Raw genomic sequence first — 16,363 nt, forward strand, 5'->3', positions numbered from 1 at the left:
GGGAAGGGGAGGTCCAGCCCTAGGCCCCTGTTATGTGGGGTGCCTCAGGGCTCGGGTCTCCCTCCCCTCCCATTTAACATCTATATGAAGCCGCTGGGAGAGGTCATCCGCTGGCATGGGGTTCAGCATCACTGGTATCCTGATGATCCCCAACTATTCATCTCTACCCCATGCCGGGCAAGTGATGTTGTTCAGGTGCTGGCTCAGGGCCTGGATGGGGAGAAACTGGCTGTGGCTCAACCCTAGCAAGACAGAGTGATTGTGGGTTTTTGGCCCCCCAGGGTCAGGAGAGTTGACATCTCTGACTCTGGACAGGGTAAAGCTCCCCCTTACAGATCTGGCGCACAATTTGGGGGTCCTCTTGGGCTCACGGCTCCTACTGGAAGAGCAGGTGGCAGCCATAGCCAGGGGAAACTTTGCACAAATCCGTCTTGTGCGCAGTTGTGCCCATTCCTGGGTCGGGAGGCCTTGCTCACAGTCGCCCATGCCTTAGTCACCTCCTGTTTGGATTACTGCAATGTGCTTTACATGGGGCTGCCCTTGAAGACCATTCAGAAGCTGCAACTGGTCCAGAATGCAGTGGCATGTGCAGCTTTGGGTGCTCTGCGGTCCACTTGAGTAACACCACTGTTGTGTGAGCTGCGCTGGCTTCCAGTTGCTTTCCAGGTGCAAAGTCAAGATGCTGGTTATCACCTTTAAAGCCCTACGTGGCACAGGGCCAGGTTACTTGTGGGACCGCCTCTCCCTGAGGGTATCTGCCTGTCCTGCTAGGTTAGACAGGGTGGGTGCGCTGCAGGTCCCCTCCCTCAAACGTTGCCATCTGATGGGACCTCAGAGGCATGCTTCTCCGTGGCCACCCCAGTCCTCTGGCACAGCCTCCCACCAGAGATCAGAGAGATCCCTACCCTTTTAGCCTTCCGGAGGGCTGTGAAGACCTGGCTCTTCCCCCAAGCATTGGGCTCGGAGGGGAGGCTGAGCTGTGGGGATGTTTGGTCTGGTGCCTGGGGGGAAGGGTATGCTTTTAACTAAGTTTTATGGATTATTGGGAGCTGCCTAGAGTCATTGTATGAGATAGGTGTCCATATAAGTCCTGTAAACAAATAAATAAATGCTTACCTCCAGAGCAGAGCATCATAACTGTTCTCAGGCTATCTCAGCCACACTGAGATACAAGTGATGCCATGTGGATGAGCTTAAGGAATGTTTAGCACGTCACCCTTACAGCAGGGCAAGGAGATTATGTGGATTGCTACTAATCAAAAGATACTGTGCAATGTCTTCCTCAATACTTTTTTTTTGTGGAAAGAAAAAAGGTGGAAGAAATTGTAAAAAAAACATGGGAAAGCTATCATGATGTGAAACAACATCTGCCTCCTCCAATTAAATGTCGTCAGTGAGGCCGGAGGATTGCAGAATATTGATCTCTTTATTTATTAGACTTTAGATTTATTTCACTGTTAGATTTATTGCTGAATACTACAGTATTTTGGCAGGTTACAATAAACCTATGAAATGAAACCCACAACTAAAGATCAAAATCATGAGTAATCAGGAATAAATCAAAAGCCTGTCCAAAAAAGGTGGGCTGAAGCCTTTTTAAAGATAGCAAGGAGAACATCGGAAAGCACTCAAAGGCTACACAGCCGCTAAGTGGCCCATCAGAGGCTTTAGAACACAATCCTCTGCGACTGGTCACCAAATGAGAGCTGAAGCTGATTGTCTCCCCTTGTGCCTGATGTACAGGGCCGCAACTGGGGGGGGGGGCAACCAGGGCACGTGCCCTGGGCACCGTGCTGGTGGGGCACCAAAAGGAGCGCTGGTGGGGGGCCAAAATGAGTGCGGGGGGGGGGCAAAATGGGCGCGGAATCCATGTTTGCCCCGGGTGACACAGACCCTAGTTGCAGCCCTGCTGATGTACCCTCTCAAGGGTGTCATAAGCTGTCTACCAGCAGAACTCCGAGATATGCATGGGCACATTCTTCCTTGCTGTGCTGCTCCATGTTTCCCTGAAGCAAGCCAGCCTCCCCTTAGTGTGCCCTGGATCTGCATGCTCTTTGTTCAGAACATGTCACTGCTGAGACAGCAACAGGGCAGAGGGCTTCCCCAGAGTCCACTGCTTGCTGTCTTCTCCCACGCAGGGGAAATGCTGAATCATATCCACGCAAGTCCTTTCATCCTCTGCTTTTTGCCAGGTGGGGGTGGGGGCTCATGTAGGAAGAACCAGCTACTCAGAGGAACTCAGTGCCAATAAGCGGCCTCTGGCAGCCAGACTGTCTCTGTCTGGATCCAGGAACACCCACACAGCGCACAGCTCAAATCTCAATCAGGTCTCCTCTTCTTTCCACAAGGTTCTCTGATGCTCCTTCTGCGTAGACTCATCTGGAATTGCTGTCATGCTTTGTTCCAGATTACTCCTGAGGGGTAGACGGGGTGGATCTTTTTTTTCCAGACTTAAAAAAACAACAGACAGGCGATTTGCAGCCAAAAAGAAGACAAAACAACAATTTGCTTAGAATATTTACACCACGGCAATATTTTATCCACCCGATACAGTGTTTTGTGCAATGTGGACCACTACATTTTATATATATCTTCAGAACGTTCAAAAAGAGGTTTTTATGTTGTTCCTAAAAAGGAGGTAAGAGAAGGCAGCTTGGATTGGGGGAGCTATTTAAGAAAAGGATTGCACAGTTCTGGGGAAAGTGAAATAGAACTAACTTTTTGTTAGTTTGCAAATAAGCATTATGAACATACTGCATGTATATCAGTAATTTAAGACACTAATGCTCGGTATTTATGTTTTGGTTTTGAACCACACCCCCAAGGAAGCTAGCAAACTCAGTTATATAAATTCATACACAAAATAATCCAATATAATTATCTATACAGTAATATTATCTGGAGTTGCACTCTGCATCATGAAAGCAGGAATGTGGATGGGTTCATTTCTTTGTAGCTCAACTCTGTCTCACCCAATGGCAGAGTCTTACTAGATTGCCTAAATTCAGGAATTCCTTCCTTACCAACTGTATGGCGTACAAGATATTCATAGTATGTCAGCCATGGTGATGGGATTTTGGCAACTGCTGCAGCCTAGGTATCCCTGCATGTTGCATATATTTCGGGGACGGGGGAGGCATTTGCTCTGTATCTTGGATTTCTCCATGGCTCCTAGAAGATACCCAACATAGTTTGGCTGGGAAGAACTGCAGTAGTGGGCCAGCTGTCTTTCAGGAAATTGGGCCCTCACCATTATTGATTTTCTATAATGAGAATCGCAATAAGCTTCTCAGGAGTCCTGGATCCCTTCCAAAATCAGATCAGAAGCCATTGCCCTGCTATTTTTCTGGGGCCCACCACCACCACCAATCTCTTTATTCCTCTAGGAGTGGAGCAGGTCAGTATCCGCCTGGACTTAGAGGCTGAATTCCACTTCACGCATTTAATCATGACTTTCAAGGTATGTTGCATTTGGCAGAAGATGGCTTCTTCTCCAAAAGAGGGTTCTACAGTGCTTGTCTTCACTGAGAAGCATGAATGAGTTTCTGTTTGGGGAGCCTTTGTCGCCTTATGTAGTTCTTCACAGGGGAGGATTTATTAGTAACATACAGAATAGATGCACATTTCCATGTAGACTTTCATGTCTGCAGTATCTAAAGGCAACACTTTTGTATGCAGTTTCCTATAAGATAAAAATTCCATTTTATAGAATGAGCCATTGTCTGCAAATGATTCTTCAGTGAGTTTCTACTTAAGAAAGATAGGAAAAAGCCTTATAAAACTATATTGTAAAAGACCAAATTAAACCTGTTTCATCTATTAGGTTAGCATACAGGTAGTTCTCAGTTAACGACCACAATTGAGACTGGAATTTTGATTGCTAAGTGAAGCAGTCATTAAGCAAATCAACCCAATTTTAATTTTTTTTTGTGGCAGTCATTAAGTGAACTGTGTGGTCATTAAGCAAATCACGCAGTTCCCTGTTGATTTTGCTTGCCAGAAGCTGGCCGGGAAGGTTGAAAATGGTGATCATATGACCACGGAGTGCTGCAACGGTCATAAATGCAAACCGGTTGCCAAGTGCCCAAACAGTGATTACGTGACTGCAGGGATGCTGTGATGGTCATAAGTGTGAGCACCAGTTATAAGTTGTTTTTTTCAGCACTGTTGTAAGTCTGAACCATCACTAAACAAATGGTCATTAAGTGAGGACTACCTGTATATAGTTAGCACTTGATTTGATGGATTATTGAGGGGATGGGATATCCACTAAAGATGACTGTCTGTTAAATTCCCTTCACTCCCCTCCCTCCTCTCAAGCAACCTCCACTGCCAGCATCCCAGTATAGCACAGCCCTGTTCAGCACAATTTGTCCATTAAATATGAAGTTCATAAATTGAGGTCCGTTAAATCAAGGACTATGTTATGATACCCATAACATAGACATCTAAAGCTATGTAGAGGAATATAGAGATTACTTTGGAGAAAATATATGGCAACCATTAGTAAAGCAGCCCAGGCAAACAGAAAGTATGAGAAACTTAAAATTGCCCCACCTTGACAAGTCCCTGCAGTTTTCTTGGCAAAATTTCAGAAGTGGCTTGCCGTTGCCTTCTTCTTAGGGTTAAGAGAGAGTGACTGGCCCACAGTCACCCAGCTGGCTTTGGGCCTAAGGTGGGACTAGAACTCCCAGTCTCCCGGTTTCTAGCCTGGTGCCTTAACCACTACATCAGACTGGCTCTTATGGCTATTATAGCCTGTATCAGTAAAGTCGAGCTGTAGAATGTTTTGGGAAGCCTGTTTCTTGACCTGACTTACCTTGAAGGGCTGACAGGCCTTTACCCAAAATATGTGAGTGTAGTGCCAGGTTCACCCATGTTTATTTATTCCTTTACCATTATCACATCTCATTATTTTATTTATTCATGAAATGTATATGCTACCTCAATCCATCTGAACTCTTAGGCAAGTTACAACCTAGACAATTAACAAGGATGATAGTAATGATTATGATGATACTGCTACTACTAATAAGAATAACAGTACTGTAATTTCAAATACAAAGCATACAGAATTATAATAAAAAGTAAAAGCTGAGGAAAATAAAAACACTTCACATGATGACCTGTACACACACAAAGCGATGCTTGTAGATCTCCAGTCCACTTTGACCTGACTTGTGGGGTGACTGTTCTGGGCCCAATCGTTTCTACCCCCACAGACCTTCCGGCCTGCAGCTATGCTGGTGGAGCGCTCAGCAGACTTTGGCCGCACCTGGCAGGCGTACCGCTACTTTGCCTATGACTGTGCAGCATCCTTCCCCGCTGCCTCCGCCGGACCCTTGAGACGAGTGGACGATGTTATCTGTGAGTCACGATACTCGGAAATTGAACCGTCGACGGAAGGGGAGGTGAGTGCGACCCCCAGGACTCAAAGCTGTAGCACTCAGTTAGGGTTCCTTGTCTTCTCTGTGTTACATCTTTCCTCTTTGCTTTAGGTAATCTACAGAGTGCTGGATCCAGCTATCCCAATCCATGACCCCTACAGTCCAAAAATTCAGAGTGAGTTTCTTTATGGATCCTGGGCTGAAAAGAGTAGAGGGTTGGTTTGGGTTGCAGAAAGGCTAGCCATTGAATGACTTACAATCACAATAGGGACCAGAAAATGCATTGTTAAGGGGTGTGGTTGTTAAGCGAGGCGTCATGTGACCATACCCAATTTTACGACTCTTTTGCGACAGTCGTTAAGTGAATCATGCGGTTCCCCATTGATTTTGCTTGTCGGAAGCTGTCTGGGAAGGTTGCAAATAGCGATCGCATGACCCCAGGACACTGTAACCATCATAAATATATGCCGGTTGCCAAGTCCCTGAATTTTGATCACGTGATTGCGGGGATGCCTCAACAGTTGTAAGTGCAAGGACCAGTCGTAAGTCACTTTTTTCAGCGCCATCGTAACTCTGAACGGTTGCTAAATGAATGGTTGTGAGTCCTGTATCCCGTCTCCCTTTGAGAGTTTTGGAACTGGACCATGTCCAAAATATTGCAAACTCTTTCCTGCTCCAAATTTATTTCAGGAAAAACCCAAACAGCTAGACTAGCATGTTCTGGGGATAAAAATGGAATGTTCCAGGGAACACTGGAGCATTAAGGAATGGACCTCACCATTTTACATGCAACTAAATAAAGCTTTTGCTCTTTTGATGCCATCCAGGTGTGTCAAGGCTACAAATTCTAAAATTCTCAGCCAGTATGGCAATTGTGATAAGAATATACTTGGAAGTCATCTGTTTGGGAGGAGACCATTTGTATATTCTCAGTTTTTAAATGTCAGCTTGTTGATGAGAATGGTTTCCAAAGGCATGCAATCCCATATCCAGAATGCTCCACTGAGTATTTTAAGCAGAAACTGAATATCCATTTATCATGGGTGAAGTATTAAGGGATTTCTTGAATTGGCAGGGAAGGGGGTTATGAAATGACATTTCCCACTAGGCCCAAGGTACTGAGTCAACATGCTATCACCACAAGAATCTCTTCCCAAAGGGAATATATCCCAAACCAATGTATGTGGCACATACACATACACATATATGCCCAGAGAGAGAGAGAGAATGAGATTTATCTCCGTAGCTAACTTGGTAATTCACTGTGATCCCACTGCAGTCTGCAGCTGGCCTTGTCTTTTGTCCTATTTCAGGCTACTTAATTTTGGCTCTTGGTGTATTTTTGCTCTAGCAATTACTCTAGAGGATCTGTCTGGGAATTCACTGTCCCTTGCCTTCCCTCCTCCCTAGTATGGCATACATTTTTCTGATTCTAGCTGGTACTTTGTAGAAGTCAGCCAGTCTAAAATGGTCAAGCTCCTTGCTTTCTCACCACAACCTTATGATCTTCCCACATCTTTTGATTTCAATGCCCAGATCTCCTGAAAGTCACCAACCTGAGGATGAACTTGACTAAGCTGCACACTCTGGGAGATAACCTCCTGGATTTACGTCGGGAAATCAAGGAGAAGTACTACTATGCGGTGTATGAGATGGTGTTGCGGGGCAACTGCTTCTGCTACGGGCATGCCTCAGAATGTGCCCCTCTCACTGGCCGTCCTGCTGCTATCGAAGGCATGGTAAGGCTTCCTGATACAAGCATGTGGGCACAGAAAACACCGTGCCCTCCTCGCCCCCATCGTTGGATGTGCCCATCCTTATAGATCTGGCTTTGCCTTAAAAAGCTACACATCAGGGGAATATTCAACCAGTTCTTCCGTTAACGCAAAACTAGAAGCTGTTCTTGCCAAAAAAGCGGTACTCCTGCTATGTCCAACAAAGAAACGCTTAGTTTGGACAAGATGTTTCCAGATGAGCCAGCTGGATCTCTTGGTCTCTTCAAGAACTATACATCAATGCATCTACATTAGGGTGAGCAACATGTAGCCCACAGGTCCCCCATCTACCTTTTTTTTCCTCTGAGAAAAGGCCTCCACTCTCATATCGTGCTATCAGTAATATATATGATCCTTCTTAACAACAGTAACAACAACACTTACTCCACAAAAAGTGTGAAGCTTCTGCAGGGCTTACTGTAGCTATCTCACTTCAGATCCCATTCCCCCTCCCCAAATGGAAAAACAAAGGTCCAAACTGTCATCCCCTCCCCTTTGGGCTGCCACCAGTGTGAATGCTATTCCCCGTGGAGGCCAGTAAAAACTATTTTAAAAATGAAATATAGTCCCCAGTAGAAAAGCATTGGCTGCCCCAGTCTGCCTGTTGCTGAATCAGTAGAGGTTGCAGTTCATGCACATTTTCTGGGATGGAAGAAAGGCAAGAGATAAATAAACTAAGCAGGCTGAAAAAAATACTCGGAGTTGGCTACCTCTGTACATCAGGTACAAAACGTATGAGCTTTTCCTTCCAGACCAGAGGGCTGTACTCTTTTGTCTTTTGAGGTTTTCCATTTTATCTTAAGGGCCAGCATCATTCTTTTTCAAAAGCCTTTTCATAGGATGCCACAATTCGTGCTGGAAACGAAATGCCCCAAACCTACAGAATAGACCGTGTGACCCTTGTCCCTGCTGGTGGAGGGTCTGTCTCCTGCTGTCGAGGTTTGCGCTGCCACCTTTGTTCATCTGCCCACAGGTACATGGCCGTTGTGTCTGCAAGCACAACACCAAAGGGCTGAACTGTGAGCTATGCAATGACTTTTATCATGAGCTGCCCTGGCGCCCAGCTGAGGGACGCCGCACAAATGCCTGCAAGAGTGAGTATGTATGAAAACAGTGGTGCCTCTAAAGACACATGTGGGAAGGCTGTGGGGTCAGAAATGGCACATGCCCTCTCAAAACTTTTATTTTGAGGAGCCCTAGTAGAGGGGTTGTTGCTGGTAAAGATACATACTCTACCATTTCTCATTATGAGACATTTACCACGTAGAAGTCTCCCTTCACCTGAGGGATCTGGTAGCCTGAGGCCCTCCAGGTGTTACTGGACACAGTCACTCCCAGCAAACACAGTGAGCATGGACTATAGTGAGGAATGCTGGGAGTTGAGGTTTAGCAACATCTGGAAGACCACAGGTTTCTTCCCTGTGGGCTTTGAAACAAGCACATATTAATTAGGGGGCAGCAAAACAGAAACAACCTGTCAATTGTTCAACATACAGCTAGTCCTCGTTTAGTGACCATTTGCAGTTACGATGGTGATGAAAAAGTAACTTTGTGACCAATTCTTGTATTTATGACCTTCACAGATCTGTAAAGCAAAGGAAAGCTGAAGTAAGATCATAAACACTGTTGTAGTTTCACTTAGCAACCACTTCGCTTAACGATCGAGTTGCCGGTCCCAACTGTGGTCGCTAAACGAGGACTATGTGTAATATTTTGTACACACAGAAAGATTTATATTTCAAGTATGAACATTGGATGAATTCTTACGTGGTAGCAGCTTCCAGAGGGGAGTGGTAAAGCAGATCCTACAGGATCTTTGACATACAAACATACGCCAGGAAACAAATTATGTGCAGGAAATCCTTACGTGTGAAAGTGTCCAGAGGTGGGATATCTCAGGGGTTTAGGACAGATCTCAGCAGCCGTGCTCAGTCTTGTAAGCACAGACTGCTGGCTGGGGTCAGCTTCTTCATCACCGCAAGGAAGCAAGCAAGGTTAAGGGACAGCCTCTACCTTTAGCCAGGTAATGCAGAGGATGCATCCGTATGCTCTCTTGGGTGTCGTTTCTGCTACGTTTGGAGAGTGGGAAGTGCTATTGGCTGATGGAGTCTGGGGTGAAGTACTTTTGCGCTCTCACTCTCCTCAGTGTGCAACTGCAACGAACACTCCCACCGGTGCCACTTCGACATGGCCGTGTACCTGGCCACGGGCAACTCCAGTGGCGGCGTCTGTGATGAGTGCCAGCACAACACCATGGGCCGCCACTGCCAGATCTGCAAGCCGTTCTACTATAAGGATCCCACCAAGGACATCCGTGACCCTGGCATGTGCCGAGGTGAGGGGGTACTGTTCATGGGGCTGTGGGCAGAAGGAAATGGACTCAGGATCTGAGGGTCTGCAGGAACAGGGGGATTCCCCTGAGGACAAGCAGCACTCTGCCGCGCTGGGAAACGAGAGTTGGGGGGTGAGAGTGTGTAGGCGACTAGCCCCTGATATTTCCAGGTCCTATATGCCCGTTGAACCTCTGCTGAAAATTACTCCCTAAAGATTGAGAGTCGCATGAAATGTCACATCCTAATTTGGACCGTGGAGATGGGGGATTTAGGGGCCAGAGCAGATAGGGTGGTGACAAAGTGACATGAGAATGAGCGGGGCCGGGACTTCTGTGGGAGCTTTTGTTTCGTGGAGCATTTTTAAAAGAAGTCCTTTGGAAGTGTTGAGTTGTTTTGGGTAGAGAAATTTCCCCACCTGTTTTTTATTTATTTATTTGTTTATTTGGCAAATTAATGCGGCCGTCCATCTCGCATGATGTGACCCTGGGTGGTGTACAAACACAGCCACAAGTAAAACGACATAGCCAATCTTAAAACACTAAACATAAATCAAAATAAAACATGAAAAAGCCAAGATTGTGGGAGAATAACAGTCACCTAATGTCATACAACCACCTCGCAGGCTGTCCATAGGATCCCCAAGGCTGCTGGAAAAACCACGTTTTGAGGGCCTTCCAGAAGGCTAACAAGGATTAGCAGGAGCCACAGCAGAAAAGGCACATCTTCTGGGTCCCGCCACATGAAATTCCTTAGCTGACAGGACCCACAGTATACCCCTCCTGCTGGAGCAGGTGGGACAGGCAGATGTAATCGGGAAGAGGCGGTCCCTCAAGTAACCTGGCCCCGTGCCATGTAGGGCTTTGGAGGTCAAAACCAGCACCTTCAATTGCGTCCAGAAGCTGACTGGAGGCCGGTGCAGCTGGCAGAGCAGAGGCGTAATGTGTGCGATCCTGCAGGCACATTTAACTGTCTGCCCAGCCACACCCTGCACCAGCTGAAGCTTCCAGATGCTCTTCAAGGGCAGCCCCCTGTAGGGCGCATTACAGTTCTCCGCGCTGGAGGTGACCGGGGTGTGCGTAACTGTGAGTTTTCCTAGCAGCTTTCGTTCAGTTTGGTAAAAGAATTTGCTTTTGAACGTCTTTCAAAAAGGAGAAGTTGGAGAAATAGTTCTTAAGGGAGTGTAGCATTTGGCACTTACCTAGTTGCAAAGTAGCAAAGGGGATATGCACAATTGTCCCCTTTTTACTCAGTCGTCTTCCTAGCGTCAGCAGCCTTCTGGCTTCTTCAGTAAAATCCCTGAGGAGGACGTGGGGAACGCCTCCCGTGGGGCTTTTGAGGAGCAGAACTTCGGTCGCTGCTGAGAAAGACTCCTGCCCTTGGGAAACTGGGAGAATTTTTCCTTCCGTTGGAGAAAGCGAAGCCATCCTCCTGCTTTACTTCTCCCCCGAAATGGTGGAGAATTTGGAAAAGCCATCTGCACCCAGCACTAGTGTTGGGTTTGTTCCACAAGGCTTCCATCCTGTCACGTAACAAAAGTCAGTGGGAAATTCTGCCTTGATTGTTCAATAACTGACTGCCTGATTTCAGTGGTGTTTCTGAGGATTGAGGAGTACCTTGGCCTAGTGCATTTGAACAAGACAAAAATACTGACTCTCCTCCTTGGGAATGGCTGGTTTTGTTCTCCATCTCAGGTCCACAAAGTGTATTGGTGCCCCTTGCTGCTAGTGCGATGCTTGTAATGGGAGGTTGGAATGTTTCCCTGGACGAACAGACAGAGCCCTGCTGATCAACAGCAGCACAAAGCATTGAGGATCTGCAGAAGTTAGACTAGAGGCTTTGGAACCAGCATTTTGACTGTGCATTCACTGAGTTTTATTCTCTACACCTGTCTCAGGTTAGCTGCCTATCTCTTCACTGCTGAGCTGGCAGAGCGGAGAGTTCAGCACAGTGTTTTTCAGCCTTGGCAACTTTAAGTTGTGTGGACTTCAACTCCCAGAATTCCCCACAGCCAGCATGTCGCTGCAGGGAATTCTGGGAGTTGAAGTCCACACATCTTAAAGTTGCCAAGGTTGAGAAACACCGGTTTAGCATGTGGTTCAGCAAAATCTCAGGAAATTAAAGGGCAGTGTTTTCATTCAGGCATGAAGGAGGAAAGATAGACTAGTATCACATCTCTTCCATTAGCAACAGTTATTTATTTATTTATTCAATTTATATTGCCACCCATCTCACACTAGTGACTCTGGGTGGCTAGCATTATTAACCAGTAATAATCTACCAGAAAATGGTAGGAATTTTTTTTTCTTTTTAGGCTGGATGTAAAAATAGTTTCGTGTTAAGTGTTCCCTGCTAGTCTTCCTTTAGATTCTGAATTGTGGCATTCCTTCCAAGTACTCCCTTGATGACAGCTCCTTTTTTCTCTGCCCTGTAGCTTGTGACTGTGACCCTGATGGGACATTAGATGGTGGCGTGTGTGACACACATGATGATCCAACGCTGGGTCTGATTGCCGGACAGTGTCGGTGCAAGGGGCGCGTGGAGGGGGCACGCTGTGACAAATGCAAGTCTGGCTTCTTCGGACTGAGTGCGGAAAACCCACAAGGCTGCCAGCGTAGGTACCCTTCTCCTTGGTGGGTTTCCCTGGGCACAGGCGGTTCTTCTAGGGAGCCCCCAGCGACTCTAGTGCTGGGTGGTCTCACGGAATGGGTTTTCTCAAGGCAGCGAAACTTCTTCTTTAGCCAGTGTGGCGTAAGGAACAAAACGAAGGATATAGTTGAGGCTCAAACCCTGACTCAGCCATAAAGCTCACTGGTTAAACTTCAGCTTGTCTCTCAAAGCCAAACCGAAGAAGATAAATGCTTGATGACTCCAGTAGTTTTTCTCTAAAAGCTGGGAATGATTTTTCAAAGGGGAAATACATCATTAAGGGTAGGTAAACTGGGAAATTCCTGAGATGGGTGAATTTGCTGTGTTTAACTTAACAGGCTGCCAGTGCAACCCCCAAGGCACAGTGCAGGAGGGGGCCCAGTGCGATGCCATCACGGGGGACTGCTTCTGCAAACGCTTGGTTACCGGGCGCAGCTGTAATCAGTGCCTGGTAAGTGCGAGGCAGTAAGTCCTCCTTGTGCCCCTCATCTTTGCATTATGTCTCCTGGGCTAACAAATATTATGTTGCTTTCCAGCCTGAACACTGGGCTTTGAGCCCCGATCTGTATGGCTGCCGTCCTTGTGATTGCGATGTAGGGGGTGCCTACGACAACCAGTAAGGAACTCTGGCTACAAGTCTGTGTGCAAAGATGGAGAAGCTGATGAGAGATAAATTGGTGTAGTAATATCCAGGATAAGAAGGACCAGATGGAATGGATGGGAATTGAAATACAACGTTACAGGTAGTCCTTGCTTAACGACCACCATTGAGACCAGAATTTTGGTTGCTAAGCGAAGCAGTCATTAAGCAAATCATGCGGTTCCCCATTGACTTTGCTTGCCAGAAGCCATCCAGGAAGGTTGAAAATGGCGATCATGTGTCATGGGATGCTGCAATGGCCATAAATGTGAACCAGCTGCCAAGCACCCAAATCATGGTCATGTGACCGCGGGGATGCTGTGACGGTCATAAGTGTGAGCACCGGTTGTAAGTCGTTTTTTTCAGCACTGTCGTAAGTCTGAACCATCACTAAGCAAACGGTCATTAAGTGAGGACTACCTGTACTGGAGGTGGCAAAGAATCAGATTACTGTGGGAGGAGAGGCAAAAGAGAGAGAGAACTCTACCTCCTTCTTATTCGCCCCATCTTTCTTCCATATAATTCAAAAAGAAATGTCTGCACTGGAGACAGATTCTCAGGTCTCCCATACAAACACTGACCAAGCCTGAACCTACTTAGCATTAGTAAGGCTTCAGCAGACCAGAGCCAATTTTATCCCCTGAGAAGATGTTCTCACTTGAGAGAACCGTTTGCCTGTTTTGAATCTGGTCCTTTTTCTTTTTACAGATGTGCTGCAGAGACGGGACAGTGTCGCTGCCGCAGCCACATGGTAAGCCGGCAGTGTAATCAAGTTCAGACTGGCTACTATCGCGTGGTGTTGGATCACTACACATATGAGGCGGAAGGAGCCCGCCTCCACCAGGTGAGGAATGGCCAGGAATCGCCGAGCTGGCTGGGGAATTCTGGGAGTTGGCAGCTTGAAGCTTGAAGCATAGCATGGCTGGCTGGCTGGGGAATTCCGGGAGCTGAAGCCCACTCAGCTGCCAAGGCTGAGAAACCCTGCCTTAACGCGTGTACGTGACTGGCTTTGCAACAGGCAGAGCAAATGCAGACTCAGTTTCCCAAAGTAGATTTTCACTGAAGTTCTGTTCACTAGTGATTCCTGGTATCTTCAGGACATCACCCAGCCGTTGCTGAAGTGATTTAAAGCCTCTCCTTACTACTGTTATTTAGCACAACAGTGACTGTATGATTCTGGAAGATGCCGTCCATTGGTAGTGGAGAAAAGTCCTAAGGTCTTAAGTTGTGAGTCAGCTTAATATTTGTATGTACTGAGTTTATATCCAGGCTTTTTGTTTTTCGACTTCAGGATAGCATGCATTCCCATTTAGGTACAATACAAGCTAAGACGTGGCTAACTCTGGCTGCTTGGCAAGAACTTGTGTTCTTTACCTGTTCTTTGATGGTTTATCATGAATGATCAGATCTCCTTAGATGCAGGGGGTCTGCTTCTGTTGGTGTAGCAAAGGTCTAGTGGAATCTGTCATCTTCTCAAAGGCGTGTTGCTTCTACACACCAGGGCTGCCCTGTGTGCTTCAGCAGCCAGGTATCAGCCACTCCCAGCCTTTACTGAAAGCTTATGAAGGTCCACTGAAGACCACCCACAAGCCCTGAGATGCAGCACACAGATCTCTTTGCCATGTTGCAGCTAATTCTAGTTTGCATTTCCTGTTACTTAATTATGGTTCCTTTCCTATTTTATTATGAGCTTCTTTGGGGACACTTTCAGGGCTGAAAAATTACACATGTATGTATGTACAAGTAGTCCTCAGTTAATGACCACAATTGGGACCAGAATTTTGGTTGCTAAGCATAGTGGTCATTAAGCAAATCTGACCTGATTTCACAACTTTTTTTTGTTAAGCAAATCACTCAGGCATTAAGTGAACTACATGGTTGTTAAGCAAATCACGTGGTTCCCCATTGATTTGCTTGCCAGAAGCCAGCCAGGAAGGTCAAAAATGGTGATCACATGACCGTGGGAATGCTGCGACAGTCATAAGTGTGAGGTCCGTTGTAAGTTGGTTTTTTCAGCACCATCGTAAGTTTGAACCATCATAAACAAATGGTTGTTAAGCAGGGACTACCTGTAGTGTATGTAAAGCTATTAATAAGGGAAGTTCTCTGATTCAGTTAAATAATTCTGAATTGATAACATTGATAACATTAAAGACTGGCTTCCTGAGGCTTACCAGTCCTTCTGTTGGCAGGGAGCTGAAGTGGTACAGCGAGCGCACCTCCCTGGCCGTCCAGTCACATGGACTGGGCTTGGGTTTGCTCGGGTGCTGGAGGGCAGTGTGGTGGAATTCCATATCAACAATGTGCCATTTTCCATGGAATATGATATCCTGCTGCGCTACGAACCTCAGGTATGACTCTGTTGACTTTCCATCCTAGTACCTCTTGCTCTGCTGCTGCTTTTTTGCCACTGAAATACATCCTTTGAGAACACAACATGTTTTTAATTGCACCCTTCACATTCCAGTTTAAAATTTACGGTATGCCCATCAGGAGTCAAACCTTTAAATAAAGTGGTTAGGAATTTATAAAATAAGCAGGTCAGCACAATAAAACCATGTTGGTGACAATTATGATTCTGCAAGAAATATTGTCCACTTTAAACATTCCCCAAATTTTCATTGTCAGTATTTAAAATGGCGAGTTTCAGCTTCAAGATTGTGAAGTTTTAAAAATAATTTGCACTGTTGTTTTGGTTTGCTGCCAAGTTCCATCTGGAGTACTCATGAATTTTGGTACTTCTACTGCAGTGTTTTTCAACCTTGGGAGCTTTAAGATGTGTGGACTTCAACTCCCAGAATTCCCCAGCCAGTATGCTGTGAGTTGAAGTCCATACATCACATCTTAAAGTTGCCAGGGTTGAGAAACACTGCTCTACTGCATTATTTTACCTTCTCTACATGCTATAAAACCTAAACTTTACATGCTATAAAACCTAAACTCCCACCAATCCCTCTGGTAGGAGGAGATGGGTGGTGACAAATTTGATAGATATATAAATAAATAAACTTCCCAAACTACTCCTTCCCAAACTACTTTAACATCAACCTGCTATATAAAAATGAAGCATCTGGAGCCCATTACACACTTGGTCTCCATGCCAGGAAACAATGTGTCTGCTGCCTGGAAGATTTCTGTTAAAGGCAAAAGAATGGGGCCTGTTTAAAAAAAAATTGGCAGTCCCCAAAACAACACTCTAATAATTCATGTCATGTCAGGGAGGGGCTGATTCCAGAACCTGTATCCTCAATTGCCTGTAATATGTCAGCTTTGGCTAGCAGATCCTCAGTAACCCTTATAGGTTTCATCTCCCAATTTATTTCTACCATCTCTAAGCAAGGAATTCAACCATCTCTCTTTTTTTTAGCAATACAGGGCTTGGAAAGATTTCTGCAGATCTGCCCGCGGAAGACGTTGTGTTGGTCTAATTCAGCTTTTCTCGACCTTTTGACCCTAGAGGAACCCTTGAAATATTTTTCAGGCCTCAGGGAACCCCTGCACATTCAGGCTCAAATATAGGCCGGAAGTTACAAAATTATTATATTCGTTTCATGGGTAGGCCTCTATATATGCATTAACAGT

General features: G+C 46.0%; 1 protein-coding gene across 3 annotated transcripts in view; it reads left to right on the forward strand.

Moving 5' to 3' along the window:
• Nucleotides 1–16,363, forward strand: part of LAMB2 (laminin subunit beta 2) — a 53,841-nt gene that overhangs the window by 8,690 nt on the left and 28,788 nt on the right. For all 3 annotated transcript variants that reach the window (XM_063291451.1, XM_063291453.1, XM_063291452.1), the window contains 11 exons: nucleotides 3,387–3,460; nucleotides 5,223–5,411; nucleotides 5,499–5,562; nucleotides 6,924–7,126; nucleotides 8,136–8,256; nucleotides 9,309–9,497; nucleotides 11,927–12,106; nucleotides 12,480–12,592; nucleotides 12,678–12,757; nucleotides 13,490–13,625; nucleotides 14,974–15,132. In XM_063291451.1, the coding sequence (XP_063147521.1) occupies nucleotides 3,387–3,460; nucleotides 5,223–5,411; nucleotides 5,499–5,562; nucleotides 6,924–7,126; nucleotides 8,136–8,256; nucleotides 9,309–9,497; nucleotides 11,927–12,106; nucleotides 12,480–12,592; nucleotides 12,678–12,757; nucleotides 13,490–13,625; nucleotides 14,974–15,132 (1,508 nt within the window). The remainder of the gene's footprint in view (nucleotides 1–3,386; nucleotides 3,461–5,222; nucleotides 5,412–5,498; nucleotides 5,563–6,923; nucleotides 7,127–8,135; nucleotides 8,257–9,308; nucleotides 9,498–11,926; nucleotides 12,107–12,479; nucleotides 12,593–12,677; nucleotides 12,758–13,489; nucleotides 13,626–14,973; nucleotides 15,133–16,363) is intronic.

Source organism: Candoia aspera, chromosome 2 (assembly GCF_035149785.1).
Source record: "Candoia aspera isolate rCanAsp1 chromosome 2, rCanAsp1.hap2, whole genome shotgun sequence".
Classification (NCBI taxonomy): Eukaryota; Metazoa; Chordata; class Lepidosauria; order Squamata; family Boidae; genus Candoia; species Candoia aspera.